Source organism: Palaemon carinicauda, chromosome 17, assembly GCF_036898095.1.
Source record: "Palaemon carinicauda isolate YSFRI2023 chromosome 17, ASM3689809v2, whole genome shotgun sequence".
In the NCBI taxonomy this organism is placed as follows: Eukaryota; Metazoa; Arthropoda; class Malacostraca; order Decapoda; family Palaemonidae; genus Palaemon; species Palaemon carinicauda.
In genome coordinates, this window is record NC_090741.1 from 58102284 (window position 1) to 58116839 (window position 14556).

At 34.2% G+C, this 14556-nt stretch overlaps 1 protein-coding gene across 8 annotated transcripts in view; it reads left to right on the plus strand.

The window, feature by feature from the left end:
- The window catches only part of didum (dilute class unconventional myosin), a 309989-nt gene that overhangs the window by 64551 nt on the left and 230882 nt on the right, over positions 1–14556 (plus strand). For 5 of the 8 annotated variants that reach the window (XM_068391077.1, XM_068391073.1, XM_068391075.1 and 2 more), the window contains exons 2-7: positions 3698–3802; positions 6295–6306; positions 9095–9263; positions 10262–10406; positions 11025–11184; positions 13874–14017. In XM_068391077.1, the coding sequence (XP_068247178.1) occupies positions 3698–3802; positions 6295–6306; positions 9095–9263; positions 10262–10406; positions 11025–11184; positions 13874–14017 (735 nt within the window). The remainder of the gene's footprint in view (positions 1–3697; positions 3803–6294; positions 6307–9094; positions 9264–10261; positions 10407–11024; positions 11185–13873; positions 14018–14556) is intronic. The other 3 variants (XM_068391078.1, XM_068391074.1, XM_068391081.1) reach the window with 1 other exon arrangement.

A 14556-nucleotide genomic window follows, 5' to 3' on the forward strand; every position in this document is an offset into this window, starting at 1 on the left:
CCTTTGTCCTTTAGTGGACTAGAAACGGCTGCATTTGTTTTTTATATAAATAGTTTTTGCGTCTAGATTTGATCATTTTGAAAAGAGTTGGAAAAAAAGGTGATCTCTAACTCCTTAAGAAAGTAATTGAACCTTCTCTTTAGGAAGAATATAGAAATTCTTAATGATTATCGCTAGTATTCATCTATTACTTCATCTTTAAAGCTGGACTCGGTTTAATGACAATGTATTTTAAGCTTTTTTCAAACCTTGACATTTGTTGAGATGGTTTTAAAAGTACATCCGTACTGTTTGGCATTAAGCTGCTTCTAAGTTACCTAAGTGTTTAGTACTGTCTACAATCAATACCTTTGTATTTAAATTTTTCCTGAAATATTGATGGCTTCTGGGACATTTTTTTGTCTTTTTTTTCAAGTATTTAAAATTTTTTCTATAAACTAACATAATCTCGAACATTATATTTAATAATTTTATTAATTTATACTTAGTTTTATATCATATTTTAAGTATGTTTTTCTTACACTGGAATTCTACGATTGTGTAAGTTCCATCATCATCGTCTCCTGCTATGCCTATTAACGCAAAGGGCCTCGGTTAGATTTTTCCAGACGTCTCTATCTTGACCTTTTAAAACGATACTTCTCAATTCATCATCACCTATTTAACGCTTCATAGTCCTCAGCCATGTATGCCTGGGTCTTCCCACTCTTCTAGTGCATTGTGGGACCCAATTAGATGTTTGGTGAACTAATTTCTCTTGGGGAGTGCAAAGAGCATGCCCATACCATCTCCACCTACCACTTAACATGATCTCATCCACATGTCACTCGAGTAATATCTCTTATAGTTTCATTTCGGATTCTGTCCTGCCACTTGACTCCCAATATTCTTATGAGGGCTTTGTTCTCAAATCTACAAAATTTGTATAGCAAATGTTGGTCTCTTTAATGAAGGGACTAATATAGTTGATCATTTGTGGCGAGAACTGATTAAAATGAGGAAGGGATAAGAACGAAACTTTTGACATTTCCTATGGTCAAATATAAAATTTGATCTTAACTTGGGTCAAATGTCAATTTAACCTTTCCTCAGGTCAGATGTAAAATTTTATCTTAACTAGGGTCAACTATCAATTTGACCTTTCCTCAGGTCAAATGTAAAATTTGATCTTAACTAGGGTAAAATATCCATTTGACCTTTCCTCAGGTCAAATGTAAAATTTGATCCTAACTAGGGTCAACTATCCATTTGACCTTTCCTCAGGTCAAATGTAAAATTTGATCCTAACTAGGGTCAACTATCAATTTGACCTTTCCTCAGGTCAAATGTAAAATTTGATCTTAACTAGGGTCAACTATCAATTTGACCTTTCCTCAGGTCAAATGTAAAATTTGATCTTAACTAGGGTCAACTATCAATTTGACCGTTCCTCAGGTCAAATGTAAAATTTGATCTTAACTAGGGTAAAATATCAATTTGACCTTTCCTCAGGTCAAATGTAAAATTTGATCTTAACGAGGGTAAAATTTCAAATTGACCTTTCCTCAGGTCAAATGTAAAATTTTATCTTAACTAGGGTTAGGGTCAAATGTTAATTTGACCTTTCCTCAGGTCAAATGTAAAATTTGACCTTTCCTCAGGTCAAATGTAAAATTTGACCTTAACTAGGGTCAAATGTTAATTTGACCTTTCCTTGTGTCAAATGTAAAATATTACCTTTCCTCAAGTCATATGTAAAATGTAACCTTGACTAAGGCCGAATGTAAAATTGGATCTTTACTAGGGTCATACATAAAATTGACCTTAACTGCACCCAAATGTAAAACTTGACCTTAACTGCGGTCAAATGTAAAATTTTACCTTCAACTAGGGTCAAATATAAAACTTGACCTTAACTGCGGTCAAATGTAAAATTTTACCTTCAACTAGGATCAAATATAAAACTTGACCTTAACTGCGGTCAAATGTAAAATTTTACCTTCAACTAGGGTCAAATGTAAAACTTGACCTTAACTGCGGTCAAATGTAAAATTTTACCTTCAACTAGGATCAAATATAAAACTTGACCTTAACTGCGGTCAAATGTAAAATTTTACCTTCAACTAGGGTCAAATGTAAAACTTGACCTTAACTGCGGTCAAATGTAAAATTTTACCTTCAACTAGGATCAAATATAAAACTTGACCTTAACTGCGGTCAAATGTAAAATTTTACCTTCAACTAGGATCAAATATAAAACTTGACCTTAACTGCGGTCAAATGTAAAATTTTACCTTCAACTAGGATCAAATATAAAACTTGACCTTAACTGCGGTCAAATGTAAAATTTTACCTTCAACTAGGGTCAAATGTAAAACTTGACCTTAACTGCGGTCAAATGTAAAATTTGACTTTTAACTAGGGTCAAATGCTAATTTAACCTTAAGCAGGGTCAAATGTTAATTTGACCTTAAGTAGGGTCAAATGTTAATTTGACCTTTCCTTGGGTCAATATAAAATTTGATCTCTCCTGGGGTCACATGTTAAATTTTAATTTATTTTTTAAATATCAAATTTTTATTTCAATTTGAATTGACATTTTTTAAGTTTTTATCATTGTTTTGAAGTAAAAAAAAATACATTTGAAATTAGCTTAAAATTTGTTTTTCTAATCCCCAGGGTTCAAAAGTTAGTTTTTATTTTAATTACCGATTTTTATTCGAACTCAAATATACATTTTGAATAAACTTTTTAAGTTTAATACATATCTTTGAAATCTACTAATGGTTATTATTGTTATTATTATTATTATTATTATTATTATTATTATTATTATTATTATTTAGGTCCAGAGATTATATTTCTTTTGTCTTTCATTAACGATTTGTTATTCCAATTCAAATTGACATTTTGAACTTTTTTTATTTTATGTTCTCAAATTAAAAACAGAATCATTCAAAACTTTTTTTTTTTTATTCAGTTTTATTCCAATTCAAAATGACATTTTGAATTTATTTTTCTTTTTAAATTAAAGAAAAAAAAACTTGAGATACCCTATTTTATAATTACAGCTATTTTTGTTCTAATTTATCTTGACATTTTTTAACTTTTTCATTTTTGTTCTCAAATTCAAAACATCATGAATTATATTTGAATCTACTAACAATTTTTATTTTAATCTCACTTGATCTTTTTATTTTTGTTCTCAAATTGAAAAGAAAAATTCTTTGGAATCTACTAACGTTTTTATTATAATTCCACGTTATTTTTTTTTTTTTCAAATTAAAAAAGAAAATTTTCTTTGAAATCAACTAATAATTTTTATTTTAATCTCTCATGATCTTTTTATTTTTGTTCTCACATTAATAAAAGTTATCTTTGAAATCAACTAACAATTTTTATTTCAATTCCACATGATCTTTTTAATCTAGTTCTCAAATTAAAGAAAAATCTTTGAAATCAATTAACGATTTTTATTTTAATCCCACATGATCTTTTTAATTTTGTTCTCAAATAAAAAAGATCCTTGAAATCCACTAAAGTTTTTTATTTTAATCCCACATGATCTTTTTAATTTTGTTCTCAAATTAATAAAAATTATCTTTGAAATCAACTAACAATTTTTATTTCAATTCCACAAGATCCTTTTATATTTGTTCTCAAATTAAAAAAATAAAATTATCTTTGAAATTAACTAATCATTTCTTGTTATTTCCAGGGCGCCCGCGTTTGGATCCCCGACGCGGACCAGGTGTGGCGATGCGCCGAGCTCGCGAAGGACTACAAGGACAATGTCGTGGCCGTCATCTACGAAGACGCACAGGTGAGACCATCATCCTCTTCAGGTTAATCTTGATCAACACCTGCTAGCTACTGATGCAGGTGCAGATAAGGGAGCCTTTGTAGTTCGTTGGGACAGAGTGAAGAAAACATATTTTACAAGGGAGACTTAAATGAAAACATTACCCACCCTAAGATTCCCTACCTAACCTAACCTAAGATTTCCCCTACCTAACCTAACCTAAGATTTCCCCTACCTAACCTAGCCTAGGAGCTATATCCTTAACTATAGTCAATTTTTTTTTAGCCAAGCAGATTTGCACCGACTCGCAGCGGTGCCCTTTTAGCTCGGAAAAGTTTCCTGATCGTTGATTGGTTGGACAAGATAATTCTAACCAATCAGCGATCAGGAAACTTTTCAGAGCAAAAAGGGCACCCCTGCGAGTCTGTGCAAATCTGCCTCACTAAAAAGAATTATCTATATTTACCCACCTTATTCATAGCCTACCTTGTCCCAACGAACTACATTCACCCCCCAGATAAGATTTAAAATGTTTGTGTGTGAAGAATCTTTTTTTATTGCTATGCCCTCTGAATTGTGCTAGATTATTTGATAGTATAGTCTGCTGTTCCTCTAGGCTACAAATCTCCGTCTTATATCTTCTGGTTTTGGCTTTAAGATTGGTTTTCATATTTAAATCTAATCACTTTTGGACTGAGATGATCTAGTTTATGGGTGTGGCTTTATCAGAGTTAGCCTTTTAGATTTAGGGTCTTTTAAGGATTCTTAAACTTAGCCTTTTTGTGCCGCTTTAGAAAGGATTTCTAACGTTAGCCTTTGAAAGTCACGGTAATTTTATTTTTAAAGTCTGATTCTACTTTAAATGTAGGGTCTTCGAAGGATTCTTAAACTTAACCTTTTTGTGCCTTTTTAAAAAGGAATTTTAAAGTTAGCCTTTGACAATCACAGTAAATTTTTATGAAAAGTCTGATTCTACTTTAGTGTGTTATGCCTTTATCGGAGTGAGCCTTTTAAATGTAGGGTCTTCGAAGGATGCTTAAACTTAGCCTTTTTGTGCCTTTTTAGAAAGGATTTTTAAAGTTAGCCTTTTAAAGACACGGTAAAGTTTTTTTTTTTAAAGTCTGATTCTAGTTATAATTAGTTCAAGTTATTATCCTATATTCATGGGACTATTACGAAGTTTTTAAAAGGTCTTTGTAGTAGTCTTTTGGTCCCTAGCTCAACTTACTTTTCAGGCTTTTACATTTTAATTACTAACGATCCTGCATCCTTTCTTCCATTTTGGTGTCCAACCTTTTAACTTTTGTTTCTTTTTGCAACTGTTAGGTTTCCCCCAGTTGCATAGATATGGTGAATGGCCTCCCAGGACCTATTGCCATATATATAGTGGTCGTTGGTTGAAATATCTCATTGTTATAGGAATGGATTGTAGATCATGAATCATGATATTGAATTAGATGTTTTTCATTCTATTTGTAGGGTTATCATGATGACATTTTACTAAGGGTTATTTTTCTTCTTGATTACAAATTATTGTCATTTTACAAGTGAAGACATCATTCTTGAAAGACATTGTTTGGTAGGAAAGATAGTGTGTTATTTACTTTGAGTTCTACGGCTTTTGTTTTTAGATCATTGTGCTCATACGCTTGAATATGTTGCTTCTTATCAATATTCATAGTCATTACAGTAATTGTGTTTTTAAATCCAGAATTTTTTTTTGTTACATATTTAATTTCTCAGACCCAAGTTAATCTGTGCTTTTATGGATCTGAGTGTTCTTGTGTAAGACCCCAGAAAACATTAATGTTCAGGATGAAGTCTTTAGAAACTTAATTAGGTGCAATTTTGATTGGCAAATGCATTTTGTAAATTGTTGCCTTTCTCAAATTTAATAATTTAGAAAAAAGTAATGAAACATTGTGAATTTCACTCATTAGAAAAATTATTAGGTCTCGGATTTCATTAAATTTACGTTTCCCCACTTTGGAAGGCCTTGTGTGTACTTTTCTATGCTTTTTTTAACTAGAAAAATTAATTTTCAAGTTCCTTCTATTAAATCTTAATCTTAGAGTAGCCTCATGAAATATTTCTTAATATAAAAGAAATTTCCTGCTTAGGATAACATTAGTCACACCATTTTACCTCAATACTTTCTGCTATGTTTTAAAATTGCTAGTTTTTATTATTTATCTTGGTTGATTTGAACCAGCTTTATTTTCTAGTATAATCCTTCTTGCATATTCCATTGGTTTTACTAATTAACAAACTTTAATGAAAAATAAAGTTTTCAAAGCTTTTGAATTTAAATGCAATCTTCCCAAGCCTGTATTGGAAGCTAGAACTGTATTATTTCCCTGTTTGAAATAACCATCTATACTTCATGCTATCTCCGGTCTGGTTTTGCCCCTTTTGTAATGGATCTCCCATTTATTCTTCGCCTACTTTTGACAATAAACGTGTGATTATGTGAACGATCGCTGTCTGCCTATTTGGGGATTTGACTTCATCAGGGGATCCAACAGGTAAGGACCACTTGAATGCAGGTATTTTTACCCTACCAGAAAGTCCTTGACTTACAAACATTCGACTTGCAAATATACGACTTACAAACATTCGACTTGCAAATGCCTGGCTTGCAAACATTTGACTTGCAAATGCCTGGCTTGCAAACATTTGACTTGCAAATGCCAGGCTTGCAAACATTTGACTTGCAAATGCCAGGCTTGCAAACATTTGACTTGCAAATGCCAGGCTTGCAAACATTTGACTTGCAAATGCCAGGCGTGCAAACATTTGACTTGCAAACGCCAGGCTTGCAAACATTTGACTTGCAAACGCCAGGCTTGCAAACATTTGACTTGCAAACGCCAGGCTTGCAAACATTTGACTTGCAAATGCCAGACTTGCAAACACCAGGCTTGCAAACATTTGACTTGCAAATGCCAGACTTGCAAACACCAGGCTTGCAAACATTTGACTTGCAAATGCCAGACTTGCAAACATTCAGAGATACAAACCCAAATCTAATTGAAATGGTAAATCTCAGATATTTAATCTAAAGTTCATGAAGAAATACTGTAATATGTAATTTAATGCATTAAGCAAGAAGTTATTTGCAATATGAAACTGGACTATTTGCAGGTGAAAATTGTAGGTATGAGAGTTAAGTGAAGCCTGTCCTAGGCCAAATTTTAACTAAATTTGGCATGAAAATAATTTGACATGGAAACAATTTGACATGCAAACAATTTGACATGCAAACAATTCAACTTGCAAGCAATTTGACTTAAAAACATTTCGACTTGCAAACAATTTGACTGAGCAATTCACTATGCAAACCATTTGACTTGCAAACCATTTGACTTACAAGCAATTTGACTTGCAAACAATTTTACTTAGCAATTCACAATGAAAACAATTTGGCTTGCAAACAATTTGACTTGCAAACAAGTTGACATGCAAACAATTCAACTTGCAAGCAATTTGACTTAAAAACAATTCAACTTGCAAACAATTTGACTGAGCAATTCACTATGCAAACCATTTGACTTGCAAACAATTTTACTTAGCAATTCACAATGAAAACAATTTGGCTTGCAAACAATTTGACTTGCAAACAAGTTGACATGCAAACAATTCAACTTGCAAGCTATTTGACTTAAAAACAATTCGACTTGCAAACAATTTGACATGCAAACAATTTGACTGAGCAATTCACTATGCAAACCATTTGACTTGCAAACAATTTGACATGCAAACAATTTGACTGAGCAATTCACTATGCAAACCATTTGACTTGCAAACAATTTGACTTACAAGCAATTTGACTTGCAAACAATTTTACTTAGCAATTCACAATGAAAACAATTTGGGTTGCAAACAATTTGACTTGCAAACAAGTTGACATGCAAACAATTCAACATGGAAACCATTTGACTTGCAAACAATTCGACTTGCTAACAATTTGACTTGCTAACAATTTGACTTGCAAACAATTGGTCTTGCTAACAATTCGACTTCGACGTGCAAACAGATTGACTTGCAAACCGATTTACTTGCAAATAGTTTGACTTGCAAATAGTTTGACTTGCCAACAGTTTGACTTGCCAACAGTTTGACTTGCAAACAATTTGACTTGCTAACAATTTGACTTTCAAACAATTTGACTTGCTAACAATTTGACTTGCTAACAATTTGACTTGCTAACAATTTGACTTGCAAACAATTGGTCTTGCTAACAATTCGACTTTGACGTGCAAACAGATTGACTTGCAAACCGATTTACTTGCACAGTTTGACTTGCCAACAGTTTGACTTGCCAACAATTTGACTTGCAAACAATTTGACTTGCTAACAATTCGACTTCGACGTGCAAACCGATTGACTTGCAAACAGTTTGACTTGCCAACAGTTTGACTTACCAACAGTTTGACTTGCCAACAGTTCGACTTGCCAACAGTTCGACTTGCAAACGAGTTGACATGGAAACAATTTGACTTGCAAACAATTCGACTTGCAAACAATTCGACTTGCAAACAATTTTACCTGCAAAAATTTGACTTGAAAACAATTTGACTTACAAACAGCTTTTTGGAATCTATTAATTTTGTAAGTTGAGGACTTTCTGTATATATTTTACTAATAGTTTTCTTTGGAAAATGGAAAGTCTTTTATTTTTATAATGATGGTGCATTTTGGAAAGTGGATACTTTTTCATTTATGTATTTGATGATAATTACTCATGAAAAATGAACCTCTTTTATTTATTTTCAATTGTATTGACTTGGAAATTTAAAATTTGTGCCATATTCCTTCAATTTTTCATGCTTGATATTTTATAATTTTATAACCTTTTATTTCTTGGTTTTTGTATATTTTTTATGTAATGGTAATAAAGAAGTTTTTCTTTCCTTAGAGGATTATTCTATTAATAGATCTAAGAATAGAGTTTTATTTTTAAACTTGCGTATTGATCATTTGTTTGCTGACGTGCCACAGATTTACTTTTATAAAGGTTTTACTAATAAAATGTAAAATTAAATCTATAATTCAAATCTGGTGAACGTATGATTCCTGTCGAAATATATTTTTTTTTACGAGGAATTGAATATAATAATATTTAAATATTATTTTGTGATTAAATTTTATTAATTTTTTTTGGTAATGATCAGTATATCTTCATTGTCCATGAATTTTAAAAGGTAAGATTCCAGTATCAAAACTCTGTATCAATTTGATACTTTGGCAATGAAAGAATTTTAAATTTTAAATTCCAAATCCTGCCATAATTACAGCATTTCATTTTTACAGACTGAAGATCTTAAGGTCAAAAGTGACGAAGATTTGCCTCCATTGCGAAATCCTGACATCTTGATTGGAGAGAATGATCTCACGTCACTTTCGTACCTCCACGAACCAGCTGTCCTTTACAATCTTCAAGTACGATTCTGCAATCACAATGCCATCTACACCTATTGCGGTATGTATCTCGCATCTTGGTTGTAGCTCAGGATGCCAGAAGACACTCAGTCAATCAATCGATCAATCTTGGTTGTAGCAAATTTGGCAGGGTTCAGTTCTTGACCCGATATGTTTAGGTCGTTAGGCATATAGACAAGTACTGTAGTTCATGTCAACAGTTTTGAAAACTGTTTTTAGAAAGTGTCGAGCCATTTAAAGGCAGAGCTTTGAGCAGAGGAAATTGAGGTGTACAGTAAATAGCAATAAACATGATTAGCATCACAGTGCTTGAAACGGTAGAAGATGATGAATTCCATTCTTTAACAAATACAAAAATGATGAGGCATTAAAAGTAAGGGAGTTTTTTATATAGATTTTTTTCACACATTAATCCTTTTTCACATGTAACCAATTGTAAAAAGAACGCACCTGTTCTACCTGTCCTTTCCGGTATAATGCTCAATTTCTACCTGGATTCCATCTATCTCAACTTGAATCAAATAATTTAGTAGTGTATTTTAAAAAAATATGGGTTCAAAGAGCTTCCTCCATTTAGAAGATAGATCAGGGCAGATATGCATTTTAAGAGGTGAGTAGTTCAGCTGCCTGTAAGAAAAATCTTTAGGAGCAAAAGATAATGTTATTAAGTTACTATATTTTATAAGTAATATGTATATTTCCTCCTCATTTCAATAGATAGTGAAATATACTTTATTAGAAATTATTACTTTTTCTTTTAAAACTAATTTAAACAATACAGACTGTACTTTCTCAAAGTGGCTGTACCTTTGTATGAAAACCATCCTTAATTGCAACTTTTTGTAAATGATGCAAAAAAGACAATTGCAATCTGTTTTGAGGTAAAATTTAGATGTTGACTATTTAATTAACAAGTGACAAACATTCACAGAGCCTACCTCAGGAGTAGCACCATTCATTTCCCTAAATAGGGTTTATGTTGGGAATATTGAACTTATGTACCTAAGCATTATCCTCATTTTGTTTGTTTGTAATCAGGTATTGTGCTTGTGGCCATCAACCCCTACGATGAGCTTCCCATCTACGGACAAGACACAATCACTGCCTATAGGGGTCACAATATGGGAGATCTGGACCCCCATATATTTGCAGTGGCTGAAGAGGCTTTCACACAGATGGAAAGGTAATTTAATGTACAGAATGTGAATATAGATGCAGTCTATGACTCTTTTTTTTTTTTGGTAATATACTTTATATACAGTATAGAAAATATATTTTTGTGTGTATGGGCTGGTGGTAGTGTCCTTGCCTGGTGAGTGCCGGACTGGGGTTCAAGTCCCGCTCAGACTCGTTAAGTTCCTCTGGTCGCTGCAACCTCACCATCCTTGTGAGCCGAGGATAGGGGGTTTGGGGGAGCCTATAGGTCTTGTCTGCTGAGTCATCAGTAGCCATTGTCTGGCTGTCCTTGGTCCTAGCTTGGATGGAGGGGGGGTTTGGGCGCTGATCGTATGAAGTATGGTCAGTCTCTGGGGCATTGTCCTACTTGATAGGGCAATGTCACTGTCCCTTGCCTCTGCCATTCATGAGCGGCCTTTAAACCTTTATAGTATTACAGAGGCACTGAATTTGATTTTACTAAGTCCACTAAACTTGCAAGGCTTTAATTAGTATATTATAGAGTAATTTATACCAAAAATAGCAATGTTTTCCATTATTCATGCTATTGTGAATATTTTCAACAACTGTTAATTTTTGTATACTGTGTTGTGTCCTATCTAAATCTTGCTATTCATCGTAATAGGGAGGACAAGGACCAAAGCATTATCGTCTCAGGAGAATCAGGTGCTGGAAAGACAGTCTCAGCAAAATACGCAATGAGATACTTCGCCAGCGTGGGGGGTTCGGCCGATTCGGAAACGCACGTAGAGAAAAAAATTCTGGCATCCAATCCAATCATGGAGGTGAGTAGTTGTGAGGATTTACTGAGGAAAAAGTATTCCTTTCATGATTTTTAATAGTGAGGAACAACTGTACCCATTCTGTGGATGTGATGTGCAACGTATGAATTTATCAATAAAATTCCAATACTGTAGGAACTCTGTAATGTTCAATACTGTACATTACATGCTAATTGAACTCCCATTTACCATAAAGGGATATGATCATAAAATTCTATTCAAACGAAACAAAGCAGCTTGGCTAAGTATGAACTAAACTTTATGTACGTACTTGGTATAATTAAGTACGTAAAGTCTAGTTGATGCTTAATGTGGTTTTTTTTTGTTTCTTATAAATGAAATTTTATGCTCCTATTCCCATATGGTAAAGGTCATGATTCATATTACTAGTTCTCTAGTATTATCGCAATTTAAACAAAATAGGCAATACTGATTTATATATGAAAATTATCCTGTTATGTTTCATATGTGGATGGAAGCTAATTGAAAGATCAAGTTGTGACAAATTTTGGTGGAACATTTTGGTACTGTCAGTAAAGGATTTAGATATTTATGCCTAATGTTATAAGTGTTCTTAAAATATTTTATTTTAATTATGAATTAATTCTCTTGTTTATTTAATTCCACATTTCCTTTCCTCACGTGGTTTAGAGCATCCTGCTTTCCCAACTAGGGTTGTAGCTTAGCTAGTAATAATGATAATACATACATACATACATATACCAAAGGCACTTCCCCCAATTTTGGGGGGTAGCCGACATCAACAAGAAACAAAACAAAAAAGGGGACCTCTACTCTCTACGTTCCTCCAGCCTAACCAGGGACTCAGCCGAGTTCAGCTGGTACTGCTAGGGTGCCACAGCCCAATCTCCCACATTTCCACCACAGATGAAGCTTCATACTGCTGAGTCCCCTACTGCTGCTACCTCCGCGGTCATCTAAGGCACCGGCGGAAGCAGCAGGGCCTACCGGAACTGCGTCACAATCGCTCGCCATTCATTCCTATTTCTAGCACGCTCTCTTGCCTCTCTCACATCTATCCTCCTATCACCCAGAGCTTTCTTCACACCATCCATCCACCCAAACCTTGACCTTCCTCTTGTACTTCTCCCATCAACTCTTGCATTCATCACCTTCTTTAGCAGACAGCCATTTTCCATTCTCTCAACATGGCCAAACCACCTCAACACATTCATATCCACTCTAGCCGCTAACTCATTTCTTACACCCGTTCTCACCCTCACCACTTCGTTCCTAACCCTATCAACTCGAGATACACCAGCCATACTCCTCAGACACTTCATCTCAAACACATTCAATTTCTGTCTCTCCATTACTTTCATTTCCCACAACTCCGATCCATACATCACAGTTGGTACAATCACTTTCTCATATAGAACTCTCTTTACATTCATGCCCAACCCTCTATTTTTTACTACTCCCTTAACTGCCCCCAACACTTTGCAACCTTCATTGACTCTGACGTACATCTGCTTCCACTCCACCATTTGCTGCAACAACAGACCCCAAGTACTTAAACTGATCCACCTCCTCAAGTAACTCTCCATTCAACATGACATTCAACCTTGCACCACCTTCCCTTCTCGTACATCTCATAACCTTACTATTACCCACATTAACTCTCAACTTCCTTCTCTCACACACCCTTCCAAATTCTGTCACTAGTCGGTCAAGCTTCTCTTCTGTGTCTGCTACCAGTACAGTATCATCCGCAAACAACAACTGATTTACCTCCCATTCATGATCATTCTCGCCTACCAGTTTTAATCCTCATCCAAGCAATCGAGCATTCACCTCTCTCACCACTCCATCAACATACAAGTTAAACAACCACGGCGACATCACACATCCCTGTCTCAGCCCCACTCTCACCGGAAACCAATCACTCACTTCATATCCTATTCTAACACATGCTTTACTACCTTTGTAGAAACTTTTCACTGCTTGCAACAACCTTCCACCAACTCCATATAACCTCATCACATTCCACATTGCTTCCCTATCAACTCTATCATATGCTTTCTCCAGATCCATAAACGCAACATACACCTCCTTACCTTTTGCTAAATATTTCTCGCATATCTGCCTAACTGTAAAAATCTGATTCATACAACCCCTACCTCTTCTAAAACCACCCTGTACTTCCAAGATTGCATTCTCTGTTTTATCCTTGATCCTATTAATCAGTACTCTACCATACACTTTTCCAACTACACTCAACAAACTAATACCTCTTGAATTACAACACTCATGCACATCTCCCTTACCTTTACATAGTAGTACAATACATGCACAGACCCAATCTACTGGTACCATTGACAACACAAAACACACATTAAACAATCTCACCAACCATTCAAGTACAGTCACACCCCCTTCCTTTAACATCTCAGCTTTCACACCATCCATACCAGATGCTTTTCCTACTCTCGTTTCATCTAGTGCTCTCCTCACTTCATCTATTGTAATCTCTCTCTCATTCTCATCTCCCATCACTGGCACCTCAACACCTGGAACAGCAATTATATCTGCCTCCCTATGATAGAAATAATTATAATAATAATATTAATACAGTAATAGTTAGTATTTGTTACCAGTCGTTGACTGGCTTTATGTACCAGGTATCATTTGTGTGGACACAATTTATTCACAATTGGTTTGTATATTTCAGGCTATTGGCAATGCTAAAACCACGAGAAATGACAACAGCTCGAGATTCGGAAAATATATTGAGCTGGACTTTACTCGAAATTATTCTATTATGGGCGCCAACATGCGAACTTACCTTTTGGAAAAGTCAAGAGTGGTCTTCCAGGTAAAAAGACTTATTTGATGCTGGATAGAAAACTCTTTGTAGTTTTTTTTTTTTTTTTTATAGATAATAACTATTCTAATTTCTTTATTCAGTGAAAAAGTTTGTACTGTATGTAGTTTTTTCTATATTTTTATTAATATTTTGGTTTAATCAGAGCAGGAGATGGATTGGAATGGATTGTTATCTATTTATAATAGTAGATATTTCTAAGTCTCTGATTAGTAAAGAAAATTATAGTACAGATGAGAGAACCAGATAAATTCCAAGTTACAGTATAGTATAAAGATTATTTGTGGGAGAGAAACATTTATTGATATATATAGATACTATAGGAATTTTTTTTATAGTGAAGCCAATTTGCACCGACTCGCAGGGCTGCCCTTGTATCTTGGAAAAGTTTCCTGATAGCTGATTGGTCGGAAGTATTCGGACAAAAATACTTCCGACCAAGCAGCTATTAGGAAACTTTTCCGAGATATAAGGGCACCTCTCCGAGTCGTTACAAATTTTCCTCACTAAAAAGAATTGACTATACTGTA